The sequence below is a fragment of the Silene latifolia genome, chromosome 8 (assembly GCF_048544455.1).
Source record: "Silene latifolia isolate original U9 population chromosome 8, ASM4854445v1, whole genome shotgun sequence".
In the NCBI taxonomy this organism is placed as follows: domain Eukaryota; kingdom Viridiplantae; phylum Streptophyta; class Magnoliopsida; order Caryophyllales; family Caryophyllaceae; genus Silene; species Silene latifolia.
This window is the reverse complement of record NC_133533.1, coordinates 113,477,331-113,492,988: the sequence shown is the minus strand read 5'-3', so window position 1 is coordinate 113,492,988 and position 15,658 is coordinate 113,477,331. Positions and strand designations below refer to the sequence as shown.

Genomic DNA, 15,658 nt, shown 5'->3' with positions numbered 1-15,658 from the left:
CATTTTTTTATGACAGTAAAAAATAATATTATGACAAGTTTAGTTAGATTTGAATTTTGACTTTTATGAAAAAAAAAAAAGTAAACGGTAATTTATAAACTTTTAAAAAAGTTCAGAAAAAATACACATAAACTGAGTTAGATTTAAAATGGTTGTACAGTATTGTTGTATGACTAGAGGTATATCTGGTTAATGTTTTGTGATGGAGCAACCTCATATAGTAGTTAATTTTGTTTTTGGGAGATTCAGAGTGCAAATCTCCAAGGATATTAAGAAAAACAAATTCTCAGATTCTTGCTTAAAGCATCATCTTATCATAGATTTTTGTCTCATAGTTTTGGATTCTTTAAGAACGGTGTATAATTTTATAAGGTTTTTTAGTTCTTTTCCCTACATTATCATTTACTCTGTATGTTTCTCACTTTTTACTAGTAAATCTTGAGAAAAAGGAACATACATTGGATGTGCTACCTCACATTTTATTTGTTTTTGAGCATATCTATATTTTTTTCTGAGCTTATTACCTCAAACTTTATTTGTTTTGAGCATATGTGTATTTTTTTTGAGCTTATTAAAGTTTATACGTTAAATTTTAATTTTTTTTCGTCAAAACCTAAATTTAACTAAGTTTGTATGTAATGTTTTTGAGTATTATTGTAAATTTTTTGAACTTAATGTTTTAGTGAATGAACTCAGAAACTTTATAGTAAAACTCATAATTTTTAAAACAAAACTCAAAAACTTTATTATAATGCTCAGAAACTAAAAACTGGTGGTAGTACATCAGATGTATGATCCACTTACTGATAAATCTTACCCAAATGAAAAAATGTAACATGCTGGTGTCAAAATATCATAGTTAATGAATGATTATGATTATGGAGATAACTTTTATGAGATATTTGTATTAATAAGATGAATTTTTTGCTATGCTATTTATTGCTGTTAAAAAAAATAATAATAAGATGAATTTTTTTTTTATCATCGGAAGATATATGTTAGACTTGGACCCATAATGTGGTGTTTCATAGGGATCGTTCTATGCATACCTAACATCTAGCTCCCAATTCTATCAGTGAAAAATCACCACAAGGATCTAATTATAGAGGTGATCAAATGCTGACTCGGGACGGATATAGGTTGAGCTCACGTTAGTTTTTTGCTCATGGATAAACGGGTTTAGCGGGTTTGAGACAGGTTAGTAGGCCAAACCTTAGTAAATTCCTTAAAAATTAAAATGCCTTACTCATACCTGTTTGTTCTGTCTATCGGATGGACCGCTTTCAATAGACGAGACGACCCATGAACAACAGTAGAACTAAAAGTGGTTGGAAAGAAAAAACAAGGAAAAAGAAAAAGTAGTATTAGTAAGAGCACAAATTGGTGATGATGATACCCTGCAATCTCCCAACAGCAACAAACCACTACAACAACAATTCCCCTTCTCTCTTCTTCCTGTGTTTATTTACTCAACTCATTTTATCTTCAATATGATTCATACTCAATTCTAGAAAATCATTCTGCTGATTCATAGCACCTTAAATACATAACTAAAACTGTGTACTAATTAATAGATACTACATAAAGTTAACTAAAGAGTAAATGGAGAAGTGTGGTTGCTGGGCAGTTCTAAGAAGAAATGTAAGAGATTCCTGCAAATCATCTGTTTCCAAAAACACTGCTAATTCCATCCGTACCAGCCTTGTTTATGATGATGCAGGTTGAAAAATTTATTCTTTCATTTATTTACATATTTTAAGTCATCTTTCTTCTAAATGCCTGCTTAACAAGTCTGAGAATTGATCATTTTAAACTAAACTCTGTTTGTTTTTTGTATTTTTTTGCTTTTAAAAAGTTGGTTCAAAGAATTTTCATAAATGGGTTTGCCTTTTTTTCTCTAATTTATTCTTGTTAAAAGAATAATAAAGCTCATTAATTTCCTACCTTTACTTGTTACTACTCAGTTTTGCTTGGATCCTTAAATTTACTGCAAACCTATAAAAAGTAGTAGGAAATTTATAGGTATGAAGTAGTTAATTCTACTTTTTATGAAGTAGCTAGTGTTGCTGTTTTTGCAACTTATGGAAACTTGATGTTTTTTTCACCTTTATAGCTTCTTTATATAATAACATGTTTGCCTCATTTGCCTCATTTACTTCATTTTCTAGTCATTACTGAAACTAGGTATGCTTTTACAACAATAAAAAAATATTACAGTTTTCTGAGTTATTTCCTTTCATGATCTGTATGATGTAACTTAAGAAATTTGTGACAGTTTTTATGTTGTCTGGGTTTATTGTGAAATACAGCAACTGAGACAAGGTATCTGAATGCTAGCAATAGGGAAATGTGTGCTCCTAATGATGATGCTCAAATTTCGAGTGAGCCACCTGATTCACAACCAGATGAAGCCACACCTCCACATCAAATGCTTCAGTTCACTTATCAGGAATTGAAATCGGCCACCGGGAATTTTAGGCCTGATAGCATTCTTGGGGAAGGTGGGTTTGGGTTTGTATTCAAGGGTTGGATTGAGGAAAACGGCACTGCGCCTGCTAAACCAGGGACTGGGGTCACTGTTGCAGTTAAAAGTTTGAAGCAAGATGGGTTGCAAGGACATAGAGAATGGGTGGTTAGTAAACTTATTTGATTATATGTATGATAATGCTAGTTAGAATAATCTGTAAGCTTATTGGGTTTGTTTGATTGCAGGCTGAAGTTGACTTCTTGGGACAACTTCATCATCCTAATCTTGTTAAGCTTATCGGTTATTGTAGTGAAGACGAGCAAAGGCTTCTTGTCTATGAGTTCATGACTCGTGGAAGTCTTGAAAATCATCTTTTCCGAAGTAAGTTTGTCCTAATGTGATTTGTTAGTTGGATTGTAATTGACTTTTCGTACTTCAAGCTATATCGGAAATTATATCCTAATGTGATTTGTTAGTTGTTAGTTTAGACTTTCAGATGACAATTATTGTAATCAGTATGTGATTTAAGTCCACTTTTGGTTGACTAATCAGATGAGTTGTTTATCTTCAGGAACAATGCCTCTTTCATGGTCAAGCAGAATGAAGATAGCACTTGGTGCGGCGAAGGGGTTGGCATTTCTCCATGAAAATAAGGAGCCTGTCATTTACCGAGATTTCAAAACATCGAATATTTTACTTGATTCGGTAATATGCATTATACTGATCATCTAAACCAGTGAAATGACAATTCATCCATTATGTTAATCCACTCCACATTGTGTGTGCTAATTATTAAGCCTTGCTGTTTTTAGGAGTTCAATGCAAAGCTCTCAGATTTCGGTCTTGCCAAAGCAGGGCCTCAAGGGGACAAGACCCATGTTTCTACAAGGGTTATAGGAACATATGGTTATGCTGCTCCGGAATACGTCATGACAGGTACATGTTGCTTCTAAGTTTTAAATAATTATACAGTTTTGATTTAAGGTATCATCCTTATTCGTTCTCATTTTTTCTTCTGCGTTTAGGCCATTTGACTTCAAAGAGTGACATATACAGCTTCGGTGTAGTCCTGCTAGAGATCCTAACAGGAAGAAGATCAATGGACAAGAAACGCCCTAGTGTGGAGCAAAACCTTGTCACTTGGGCTCGGCCATACATAACTGACAAGCGGAAACTATTTCAAATCGTTGATCCTCGTTTGGAGCTTAACTATTCCATCAAAGCCGTCCAAAAGGTGTCTCAGTTGGCATATAACTGCCTAACCCGAGAGCCTAAATCTCGTCCTTCCATGGACGAAGTTGTTAAAATCCTCACCTCTATACAAGACCTTAATGACCTGGCCATCTATTCATATCAATCACGGCTATCTCAACCAGGGAGACGAAGGACGAAACCTGAAGGCAATGTCCTTAATTTGTCGACCCATCCTATCCAAATTAGAGGCGTTAGAGACTTTCCCACAAATCGCGGTAAGCATCAACCTTGTAAATGATCCATTAACATGGCTCTTTTTTTTTTCTGTAGTTTCCTCGACTACACAAGATATATTCGGGAGTTTTCATGATAGAAAGCTGGCCATGTCTGTGTGTGCAAAACCGGTGAGGTAGTAGGATGAATTACTGTGAAGCTTGCGCTAACAACATTGATTAGGTCTTTCATTTGTGCAGTTTTGCCTACACCATTGAAACATGGTACTCCTATTAATGTATTATAGAACCTTTTCTACTTAACTGGTTGTCTGAATTTAGTGTGCTTTTCGTCATGATTGTATTTTCTGTTTGTATCATCTAGTTTAAATCTGAATTTGAGTCTGGTACACATATTACTTATTAGAACATAAAATCGAGTAATGTATGTCCAGTTACGTTAAACCACAAAAATGAGTCGTAACAGAACATGAAGCGATTGAATTTGAAACCATTAATTAAAACAATAATTCAGCGTCGTAAGAGTTGAGCATGTAATCTTGATTCCTGAAAAAGCAAAAAAAAAAAGGGCAAAGCATGCATGCGGAGATGCGGTTAATAAGCATGTTAAACACATATAATTTGATGAAGATATAAAGGTTAATGTATTTTGATACAAAGTAGTAGAGGATTAGTAGACTATCTAGTAGTGTACTAAAAGCATTAAGAATAAGAAGTAAGAAACAGCATATACCAACTTTATCTTTATCTTTGCGGTTCATAACATAATAATAATGTTATGATTGTAACTTTTTCTTTACTTGAAAGTATCTCCTTTGCTGTTTGGTCCTTATTCATGTCGCGCATTATAATAATAATATATGCTCCTACAATCTTCAACATAAAGCTTGTAAACATCATCTATGGTTATAGAATATCAGCTTCTTTTGACTCTCTAACTTTGTTACTAGGGGTGATAACATTTCAAAATTGCCAAGAATCCAAGGGCCAAAAATTATGTGAATTACTTTGACATTGTAGGGCAAGAATTGCTCTTAATACACAAATAGGAGTTTCATTTTGTAGTCATAATTAATTCGTTGCATTTTCTTCAACTTTGCAATTTACCATCATCATAATCAAGACTATCCATCAACATTTATATCAACTGGTAAGCGATTGTTCTAACTTAAGTAGAGGTCTCGATTGGGAATGCATCAAAGTGCCCTCCTACTAGTCATACTCTGCTCGAATCCGGAAAAAGTCGGATGGTGTACACAGACAAAAAAAAAATAGTTAAAATATCCGGAAAGTATTATTTTATTCCTCAGACTCAACTCATACTCCTTTATTTCGTCCAAGTTATCGCTAGGCTTATTAAAACAGTTGCAAAATGACACAAGAGCAATATTCATAAGTTGGTTAGGTTGGTGTATCTTTCAAAGAATTCCAAACTACGATTTTTGTCATATTCATTTTAAGATTTTTGTCCTTCCAAAGTCTTGAATAAAGTTGGCGTATCAATTAAATCAACAGAATTCGATATAAGAGGTGGGACCAGTTGTGTAGTGTTTTTGTGAATTGCATGGGCTGGACTTGTATCAAATTGGACAGATGTAGCCTGTATTAGGCAGACAGACCTGGGACTTGGGAGGGTCGTCTAACCCATATGTGAGATACTAATTCTATCTTATTTCCTGCCAAAGCATCCCCAATATCCAACTTAAGGAAACCACTTAGAAAGGGAGATAAAGTGAGGAAACTTAATGAAAGACATTTTTACTTGAAATGGATATTCCATACTAAAAAAAAAAAGACAAATTAAAATTAGTTATGGAGTCAAATATATAGGCCGCGTTACATATTTTGAAAATTTCAGCATATTCAGGACTTTTAATATGTTTGACCACTGATCTACTAATTTAAGTATTTGATAAATTGACATATTGAAACAGTAGACTAAGTCTCAATCGATTGTTTTACAATTTACTGCTCCCCCGACATATTGAACACATTATTCACTTTAGTAGATTTTAAAATATAAATATGTCAACCATTTACACTTATATACAACAATCTATTAATCTAAACTCGCTAATTACCAAAAATATATCTTAATTAAAATTGAAATGAAGCCCTTGAGAGTTGAGGCAGTTCATAGACTATACATCTGAGGTAGTACCTCTTATTGTTTATTTTATGAGTTTTATTTTAAAGTTTTTGAGTTTTGCTTTAATATAAAGTTTTTGAGCACATTTACTAAAACATTACACTAAAAAAATATAATATTGCTCAAAAACTATATTTATAAATGGTAATATACTCAAAAAAAATGTGTATATAACTATATACTCAAAAACTATAAGGTCTGAGGTACTACCTCAGATGCGTAATCCTTTTTCTCGAGTTGAGGCCTTAAACAAGATTTTTTTTTTTTTTTGTTTTTTTTGATAATGAAGAAAACGCATTAAACAAGCATTTGATCCAAATTCCATCACTCTCACACGTAACAAGTCTCAAGTCTTAAGTCTTTAATAAAACCATATAATTATCCCCCAAAATTAAATAACACGGATTACGAAAGAGTCCGTATTTTGTAAAATACTACTCGCACTTGTACAAACGTAGAAGCAGACAAAGACAAACAAGGAAACTCCATAAAAGTTTGCGAAACAATAATCAAACTCATAAAAAAGAACCAGTTTCTCAAAATCATCTTTCCTCCATTTTCATCAACAACAATGCTCGAAACCGAGGTTCACGACTTATCTGATGATGCCGATTATGCCGCTTCCCTTCAACAAGTCTTCTTCTTTCTCTCTCTCTACCTTTTTTTTCTTCTTGTTTAATTTCAATTTGATCATCATCATCATCATCATCATCATCATCTAATTATACTATGCCATGATTTGACGCGGTTAATGTTTATGTGATTCAATTAATTGATTCTCAATTTTAACTTGAGCTAAATTAATTGTTTCTGATTGTATTGTGATTGATGTGAATGTATTAATTAGGGTTCACATAGCATAATGAGAAGTGCAAGTGGAAGAAGGAGCGAGCCGGAGGGTGCGCAGGTTGTGTATATGAGGGATAATGTCTCTATTCATCCTACTCAGTATATGTCTGAGAGAATTAGTGGCAGGTTGAAGTTGATTAAACAAGGGGATTCTCTCTTTCTGGTAATCATCACCTCTTTCATTCGTCGTCTATGCTCAGAAATTTGATGCTTTCTTGTTGCAATGTAATTTTGTTGTTGTGGTTTTGCTGCAGACGTGGATTCCGTATAAGGGTCAAAACACTAATGCAAGGCTCACCGAGAGTGGTATATCAAATCAAACTTGTTCTTTATGTGTTAATACTGTTAATTGCATCGATGCATAGCTCATTTTATCTGCCCTTTATGCTGTTTCATATTATGTAAGGATGTTTTACTTCCAAAAGATGCAGTTGATTGCATCTTTGTATTATTACACGAGATTTTGTTCAATTTAATTGGTTGAGCTTTTTTGCTCTTTATGATGTGGTGTTATTTCACTTATAATTTGAAGATGGTCTCTAATTCTTGTGCTCACTATGTTGCTGCAAGAATTTTCGTTACCATTATAACTTTACATGTAACTAAAGTTATTAGGTGTACTTCTCTACCAAACACTGCGTCTGCGCCGCATATCTTATCATCTACAACTTTCTCATGCAGATAGGAATTTATATACGATAAAGCCTCTTCCATTTACTGATGTGAGGTCCATCCGAAGGCACACTCCGGCACTTGGCTGGCAGTACATCATTGTGGTTTTATCTTCAGGTATGAAAATCCATAGTTTTCGAATTACTAACCGACCATGTTTTACTGTCATGACGAGGAGTGTGTGGCATAATTTTGACAACTGTGTCGCTTTTATTAGTTAGGTTTTGTCTATCTTCCAATTACGACTTGGGTCTTCCATGATAAGACAAGTGTGATTAAATAAGATGGTACTACCTCCCTCCCATTTATATTGTCCACCTTTCCTTTTTGGGATGGTTTAAGTAAAAGTGAAAAACAAGTTTACTCCATAACTTAAAGAAAATGGGATCAGTTTAATTCTGATGGAGGGAGAATCATTACTCAAGTTAAGGGACGAAATTGGATATTCACTATTTTTCCTTACTATATTCAAAAAGGGGTCTATAAATTTTGGATAAACCAAGAGGGAACAGGGGACAATATAGATGGGATGAAGGAAGTAATAGCTAGTGTATTAGAGTTTGAAACTTTCTTTTCTATAACAACATTAGAAACTTTTTGAATGGTAAATATAGTTATGATGGTGATTAGTTGTCAACTTTATGTTTTATTTTGTTGCATATTGCTTATGAAAAATCTATCTCCTTCAAAAATTTGGAACCTTTCAAAGAATAGAAAAGTGACATATTTTCTGGTTGCTGTTATATTCCTTCCGGTTATATACAGTGACATTACCTTGGTGTCTCATATTCTGCCTCTGGAGACTGGAGGGTTGCGGTGGGATAGGATAGTTTTACACTGTTCATTAAGCTTCCTTCGTCCTTTAAAAATCCATTAGTTTCAGTTTTGGTTCATTTTAAAGAAAATGAGTTGCCTCCAATTTCCATCCAAAGGAATGTTATACTCCTGTTTGACTCTTTTAATTTGCTTTGTTGTACATTTTAATATAGAGAAGATCATACGGAGTAATAAACTTTAATGTTACCTTATTGTTGGGACAAATCAAATGGAATATTGATTATTTATTTCGTAGGGAGCATTATAATGTTCATAGCAACCAGATGATGATAAAAGCTTACCGTGACTAAGTTATACTCCGTATTATTTTATTATTGGTTACTTTAATCTTTTTCCTATTAAGTGGATTGCGTTCGATTGACAGGGCTTGCATTTCCTCCACTCTATTTTTACAATGGAGGAGTTAAAGAATTCCTTGCCACTATTAAACAGCATGTATTTATTGTAAGGTTGGTGTTTCTTCTTTCTTTTCCTCCCATGTTCTATTGGTTTACCATTACGGTGTTCGTCAAATGCAAGGTGATATGGTGTTGAATGATTTGGGAATGCCATCTTTTTTTAAATGCAGCATCCTCAAGATGTAAGAAGAATTAACATACTAATTGAGAGGCTGAGCCAATGTGGTTGGGGAAAACGTTTTCCCTTAAAACGACTGTTGAACAAAGTCATGTAGCTTAAGTTTATTTCCTCGCATACTCTAGATCACTTCTCACACGCTACGTCTTACTTTATCCTATGCACGTATATATCTGAAATGTTTGGCGAGATTGTTAAATCAATAATGCACATGACTTTGTGGAACCTTGCAACAACTTTGTACAAGAGTAGAAAACTAAGTAGTCTATGCCTTTTAAAATCTTATTTGTAGATATAAAGTTGACCACTGTCCCTCTCTGTTAAGACTTAATGTTATGAAAGATTGTGCACATCCCTATAAGCATTCCCTTATGTGGTTCAGGTGACTCTGAAATGTTTGATCTTCGTTTAGCTTACTTGAATATGTTTAGTCTGAAATTGAATATTGAAAGCATTTACTAGTTCGCACGTATGACTACAACAATTATGTCAAGATTGTTGGAATGATGGCGAGAGGAGTAGAGTAGGGCTAGAGAAGTAGGGATTCATGGATGTGGAGGGCATTTATTGTTTATAAGATGCTGTAGCATTATAGGTCCCGTGTTAATACATTGGCCTATGGCTGAATACATATCTGGTTTTATGCTCGATGTATGCGGTTAAGTCGATGATTTATTCTATGAATTTTTTTGAATTTGGAGATATGGCCAAAGGAGATTGAAAGAAAGTTTCTGTTTTGAAAGGTTTTACAGAAGCTAGATGTATTCTAGAACTAACTTGAGCTTCAAAATCATCCTTGCTAAAACGCGGTTCCTATGCCAGGCACATTTAGATTGGATTTTTACGGACATGTGTGAGTTTTTATCATAGCTAATTATCTAAGCCAATGATATTCAAATGGTTAGTAGATGAACTACTTTTGTAAGGATTTCGTAGTGTGATATTGCATTTGAAGCAAAATGGTTCATGAAAGTGTCTACGCTTCTTTTGGTGCGATGTAGAAGTTGGTCAGTGCAAATCACAACACGATTTTCATTGTAGGTCAATTGAAATCAGCTCAATATTAATAAGATAGTAAGGTTGCATAAATCTGACCTCTATTACCTTGCCCTAGGCAACTTACTGCTGTATACTGGATCTGAAGCATAATTAAGTGATCAAGTTTAAGAAGCTAAAAGTGTTAGCCTGGAACTTTGGAGGTTTCTGTTGTTCACTTTCTGTAGTTTGTACTTTGGCCCTTATGATGTTCATTTGCGAAGTAGTTTTTGAGTCTGTAATCACTGCAGTGTTATGAATGATATTCCCTTCAATCCAGTCAATTCTTTACTTTTGCTTCTGGCACAAAGACCAAGGAATTGAGACATAAATGCTTTAAAAAAAATATAGAAATAGTGAAAAAGTAACATGCACATAGGAAGAAAAATCAACTCTTACATCTTAAAATGGAAACGTAAAGAAATGGCTAAGACACCCAAATAAGGAAAATGTAAAGAAATGACCAAGACAGGGAATATTAGATTGTAATGTTAAATTAGAACTATTTAGGATTTACATTATTGTGGTACTCTCTATAGCGCTGCTATTCAGTTGGATATATTTTACGATGTACTATTTGAGATTATGTTAGTCATAACACTCTTTAAAATAACCTTCTTCGCGTATTTGCCTCTTATTTCTATTTTTTTTTTCCAGGTCCGCAGATGATGCAAATGTGTTCCTTGTGAATGATTTCCAAGATCCTCTTCAGGTATATTTTTTTTTTTGGTTTGGAGATTGATCTTATAGCAGCTTTTCTAATAGTAGAAAAACTTTTCTTTTTCACATCTTGTTTGTTTCTCTCTTTATTTTTGGATTCTTATCTAATGATCCGAGGCGTAATCCTGGGCGGGAAGATTAACAAAAGGTTTTTTTGCATGATTTTTCTTCTATTTTTTTCGAAGTTAAAATTTATAAAAAAATGCAAATTTTATAAAACAAGTCGAATTTTAATTTAAAATAAATTCGAACGAAAAAAATATATACTCCGTATAATAGAACTCCCACAGTTTCGAACTCTTGGTATGTTGCTTAAAAATTGTCTGTGTTTGTATTCTCTTGAAAAACGTTGTTGCACTCTGCTATTAGTTGTGTGAGGGGTACCTGGCATTTCGTCGATTGTTAACAACTACTTTTGACTGACTTAAACTGTTCGCTTGCATAATTGGTAGGCTTCTAAACCTCTTAACCAAACGAATTAATATAAAAGCAAATGCACGCTTGCAAATTCGTAAAGTGTAAGAACTCATTTGTCCTCTGCAGAAAACCCTCTCTTCTTTGGAGCTTCCAGGAGTTGTTTCTATTGGTGCATCATCTACAAGTGCTTCAGTAGCCGTATCCCCTACTGCTGAAAACCAAGAAAGAACTGGTGAAAGACAACACGATACGACTGTGAGTTCACAAAATCGCAGAGGGCAAAAGAACAAGGCCAATGACCCCACCAAGGATCTCTCAATTCAGGTCTTAGAAAAGTTCTCCCTTGTCACGAAATTTGCTCGGGATACAACCTCACAGTTATTTGGCGAAAATAGTGGTGAGAACTTCTTCTTGAACGATGTAAAGAAACCTATTCCTAGTCATAGCCAATCCCTGCCTGATCTTCGTGCTGAGATGCCATCAAGTGAGCTGGACGACGTTGTGGATTACCAGCCTGTTCCTCCAGACCCTATGGAGGTTAGTTCTATAAAATCACTTTCCAAATCGATAACTAATGTATTGGTATGTGTGTCGACCAATTTCACAGTTGTCTACTTGCTATACCGTAATACAAGCAAACAATATTTTGTTTTTAGTTTTCTGATCCTCATTGGTTGTGAAGTGGTGTTGGAAATAAATTTGAACTTATAGTTTTCACCAATAATCTTAGTGTGTTCTTTACATGTAATCAAGAAGCCTTAATCGTGTTAATTTTATCACAAACCGTATTTTAATGCAGAAGCTTCTCATTTTTTATCAGTCTTCAATTGAAGAAATCAATATGCGTTACATTTCTTATTCATCCACTTCTGTATTTTTCATTCATATCAATATTTTCAATAAACTGGAGGTGGAGCTTATCTATCTACTACAGAGTAGAATTTAGATAATTCGAAAGTAGTATACTGCAGAGTGTAGACTGTTGGACCTCCTCAAACTGTCCTATCAGTCTCTTAAATAAAGATGTTGGTGAACCTCACAGGTGTTTCTTTTTTAGACTGTGCAGAGGGATTTGTCCCTAGCTACTCTTACACTTACTGAATTTGATTGTTTTGATTCCTTATTCCTCATACTTACTTTGTTTTGTCCAGTGCAGTTGCTAGGGTGCAAATATTAATATTCTTTACTTGGTTTGTTAGGCTCCTAAAGATGTTGCTAAAGCTCCCTTTTGTTTCTTTTTAAGATTGTGTAGAGGGATTTGTGCCTAGTATTGTTAACCTTACTAAATTTGATCTAAACTTAGTTGTTTTTATTCCTCTTTCCTTGTACTTTTAACTTTGTTTTGTCCAGTTCAGTTACTAGGTGCTAATACTATTGTTCTTTGGGCAGTTTGATAAAGTGGCCCTTGTTTGGGGAAACCCACGTCAGACTCCTTTGACAGAGGAAGAGGTAAGAGACTAAGAGCACCTGCTTTGAGCCTTTGACATTGCTTTCCTGTCTATTTTCTGAGTCTATGTGAAGTTCACATTTTTTCTCAGCTGCTGGCATTTGTTTTTTAAATTGCCAATTTACCTTTATTATAGTGTTTTCTACTTAACAGATCTTTTATTGGCATGCAGTGGATCTCCTTCTTGGATTCTGAGGGACGAGTTGTTGATTCAAAAGCCTTAAAGAAGAGAATATTTTATGGTGGTGTTGTCCATGAACTTCGGAAGGAGGTATTGTATGCTTTAGTTAGCTTAACTTCAGCAGTTGTTTACTTTTTAGTGTGTCATACTTTTATTTATGTGACAGGTCTGGCCATTCTTATTGGGATATTACGATTACAATTCAACATATGCCGAACGTGAATACCTTCGATCAATGAGGAAGCAAGATTACGAAATCATAAAGCTTCAATGGCAGGTTGTTAATCAGTACTTCAGTAGCAACTTTGTTGCTTTCTTAATCCATGCTTTTATATTGTTGTACACTAAGATCCCAAATATGAAACATTCCGTCATCCGCCTTCCACTGCTGAGGCCGTCCCCTTCCGTAGGAGATATTACATGTTTACACTTGCTTGGGATTATTCACATACCAGCAAATAAAGAAAAATCGACTAGTGTAAAGGGAAAACAAGGGTTGGAAAATACGAATGAACCGTAGTGTATGGTAGACATAGCTCATGTCCTATACGTTGAATTAGGCATGGGATTTTTACCTGGCCTCGAGCCCCATCAGTAAGTGACTTGGCTTTTGTAACAGTATGAAAGAAATCTGGCACACTTACCCTGCTCTCAAACTGTCATAATTTTTTGGAGTTTCTAGCCTAACATTTTCATGGATCTTCATTGTTTGTAGAGTATATTTCCGGAGCAAGCAAGAAGATTTACGAAGTTTAAGGAGAGAAAGGGCCTCATAGAGAAGGATGTGGTAAGAATATGTGATATTTTTAAGCGGGTGTTTAAAGAAAGAGGAACAGCTCCCTTAGAATGAAATTTCAGTGTTCCAAATGGTATAAAACTATAAACGTTTTAGCTAATTTTTTCGTATGTTCTTTTTGTTTAGGTGAGGACGGATAGATCATTTTCGTTCTATGATGGAGATGATAATCCAAATGTTGATCTTCTATATGATATACTGCTGACTTATTCTTTCTACAATTTTGACCTTGGTTACTGTCAGGTAATGCTTGAATCGACAAAAATACATCTCTATTCTCTATATATTGCATTATCTTCTAAAACATATTCATTTGCAGGGTATGAGTGATTATCTATCTCCTATATTGTTCGTCATGGGTGATGATTCTGAAACCTTTTGGTGTTTTGCCTCACTAATGGAACGTGTTGGACCAAATTTCAATCGCGATCAAAGTGGCATGCATGCACAACTTTTTGCACTATCTAAGGTATCTTTTCCCTCGTTCCCCATGTCCCATCTTATTGTTCTGCCATGTGACGAGCTTGCACTTGCTTTAGCCACTATTTTCAGACATGTGGGAATCCTTCCATGGTGTTTGTTTTTGGCTATGTAATGTACAATCTTGACAGTTTATCTTCTTTGCTCTCCCTTCGGTTTGTTGACTTGGTTATTTTCATCTTGTAAGAACATAATGTTCTTCTCCATAGACTCTAGAATGCAGAGTTTGTGTATGAAACCTTGAAACTCAACTTATTTATTTCTGTTTCGGTCTGAAACAAAGCATGAGATATATGATCACTCACTGTGGCTTACTCCGTTTGTTGCAGCTAGTAGAACTTTCTGACGGTCCACTGCATAATTATTTTAAGCAAAAAGATTGCTTAAACTATTTCTTCTGTTTCCGCTGGATACTCATACAGTTCAAAAGGTCAGTTCCTCGTTCGTTTTGTGTGTATTTATTCCCGTAGATGTATGCTAAACTGGTAAAGTCATTAAATGGTGGGTGTTACTCGTAACCTGCAGTCGAAATCTCAAGATGACAAAATTGTTTATATGGCTCCCTTTACATACGAAAATATTCAATAATAAATTGTACACCGTCAGGAACTGCGATCTTCATTGTTACGGCGTTACCTAAGGCTAAGACCCTGTTTTTGTGTGCAGGGAACTTCGATACGAGGAAACAATGCGATTGTGGGAAGTTTTGTGGACGCATCATTTATCTGAGCATTTCCACCTGTATGTATGTGTTGCAATCCTGAAGAGGCATAGGAACAAGATAATTGGGGAGCAAATGGATTTTGACACACTGTTGAAATTCATAAATGAGCTTAGTGGTCACATTGATGTTGATGCTATTCTACGGGATGCGGAGGCATTGTGTGTTTGTGCAGGTGAAACTGGTGCTGCCAGCATTCCTCCTGGTACTCCCCCTTCTTTGCCTGTTGGGGATGGTATGTTATCTTCTCAACTCGAGGATGAGGTTTTGTAGTCTATCTGTCCATGCCTGCCTACTCATTAATATGAAGTATTATGCGAGAAGGATTATTTTATCGAGGCACCCAAAGTCGAACCAAGTGTTGCAGTTGTGATTGATAATGATTTTGTACATAGCATCTCAGTTTGTCCTGAGAAACAATTTGTGTACATTTGTTATTCGTTAAACTCGTTGATATCAAGTTTTACTTTCGAAATTTGGTTTATTGTAATAATTGATCGTAATCAATGTATCTATTCCTAACATGGCCAAATTCGGTAATAGGAGGTTGTACAATAATATGATTTGGGGTGTCACTTCGTCTTAAAAGCGTATATGAGATGGTCTTTAGATGTAGCATGAATCTTGAAGATTGTCTCATCTCACTAACAAATCTCAAATGAAATTGTGCACGGCGTAGAATGTCATTAATGTCTTATACAGCTCATTTATTCGTTAACTAAGGTTCACGCTTTACATGAGACTAATTGTCCTATTAACAGGTGGCACATTTTAAAAGTAAGGCACCAAGTATAGCCTATTCCCTTCATTCAGCTCCACTTTACATGTTTGCTTTATCACGTTTGCCAACGTAACTTTTACGCGGTAAATATCTTTAGCTACAT

At 34.8% G+C, this 15,658-nt stretch overlaps 2 protein-coding genes across 2 annotated transcripts; both read left to right on the top strand.

The window, feature by feature from the left end:
* Positions 1–1,347: 1,347 nt before the first annotated feature.
* Positions 1,348–4,226, top strand: LOC141597442 (receptor-like cytoplasmic kinase 176). Its single transcript, XM_074417907.1, has 6 exons — positions 1,348–1,720; positions 2,310–2,632; positions 2,713–2,848; positions 3,039–3,172; positions 3,280–3,403; positions 3,493–4,226. Exons 1-6 carry the CDS (start codon positions 1,603–1,605, stop codon positions 3,957–3,959), a joined length of 1,302 nt encoding a protein of 433 aa, XP_074274008.1. The 5' UTR covers positions 1,348–1,602; the 3' UTR covers positions 3,960–4,226.
* Positions 4,227–6,337: 2,111 nt separating this feature from the next.
* Positions 6,338–15,346, top strand: LOC141597441 (uncharacterized). The gene is made up of 15 exons (XM_074417906.1): positions 6,338–6,677; positions 6,891–7,055; positions 7,147–7,198; positions 7,574–7,681; positions 8,766–8,850; positions 10,670–10,724; positions 11,276–11,686; positions 12,539–12,598; positions 12,769–12,867; positions 12,944–13,054; positions 13,493–13,564; positions 13,700–13,816; positions 13,893–14,042; positions 14,383–14,483; positions 14,720–15,346. Exons 1-15 carry the CDS (start codon positions 6,615–6,617, stop codon positions 15,045–15,047), a joined length of 1,977 nt encoding a protein of 658 aa, XP_074274007.1. The 5' UTR covers positions 6,338–6,614; the 3' UTR covers positions 15,048–15,346.
* The last annotated feature ends 312 nt before the right edge of the window (positions 15,347–15,658 follow it).

Coding starts and splice junctions, on each gene's coding strand:
- LOC141597442 (XM_074417907.1), top strand. CDS start 1,603: ATGGAGAAGTGTGGTTGCTGGGCAGTTCTAAGAAGAAATGTAAGAGAT. Junction 2,633..2,712: donor AAGGACATAGAGAATGGGTG/GTTAGTAAACTT, acceptor GTTTGATTGCAG/GCTGAAGTTGACTTCTTGGG. Junction 3,173..3,279: donor CGAATATTTTACTTGATTCG/GTAATATGCATT, acceptor TGCTGTTTTTAG/GAGTTCAATGCAAAGCTCTC.
- LOC141597441 (XM_074417906.1), top strand. CDS start 6,615: ATGCTCGAAACCGAGGTTCACGACTTATCTGATGATGCCGATTATGCC. Junction 7,199..7,573: donor TGCAAGGCTCACCGAGAGTG/GTATATCAAATC, acceptor TTTCTCATGCAG/ATAGGAATTTATATACGATA. Junction 14,484..14,719: donor ATACTCATACAGTTCAAAAG/GTCAGTTCCTCG, acceptor TTTTGTGTGCAG/GGAACTTCGATACGAGGAAA.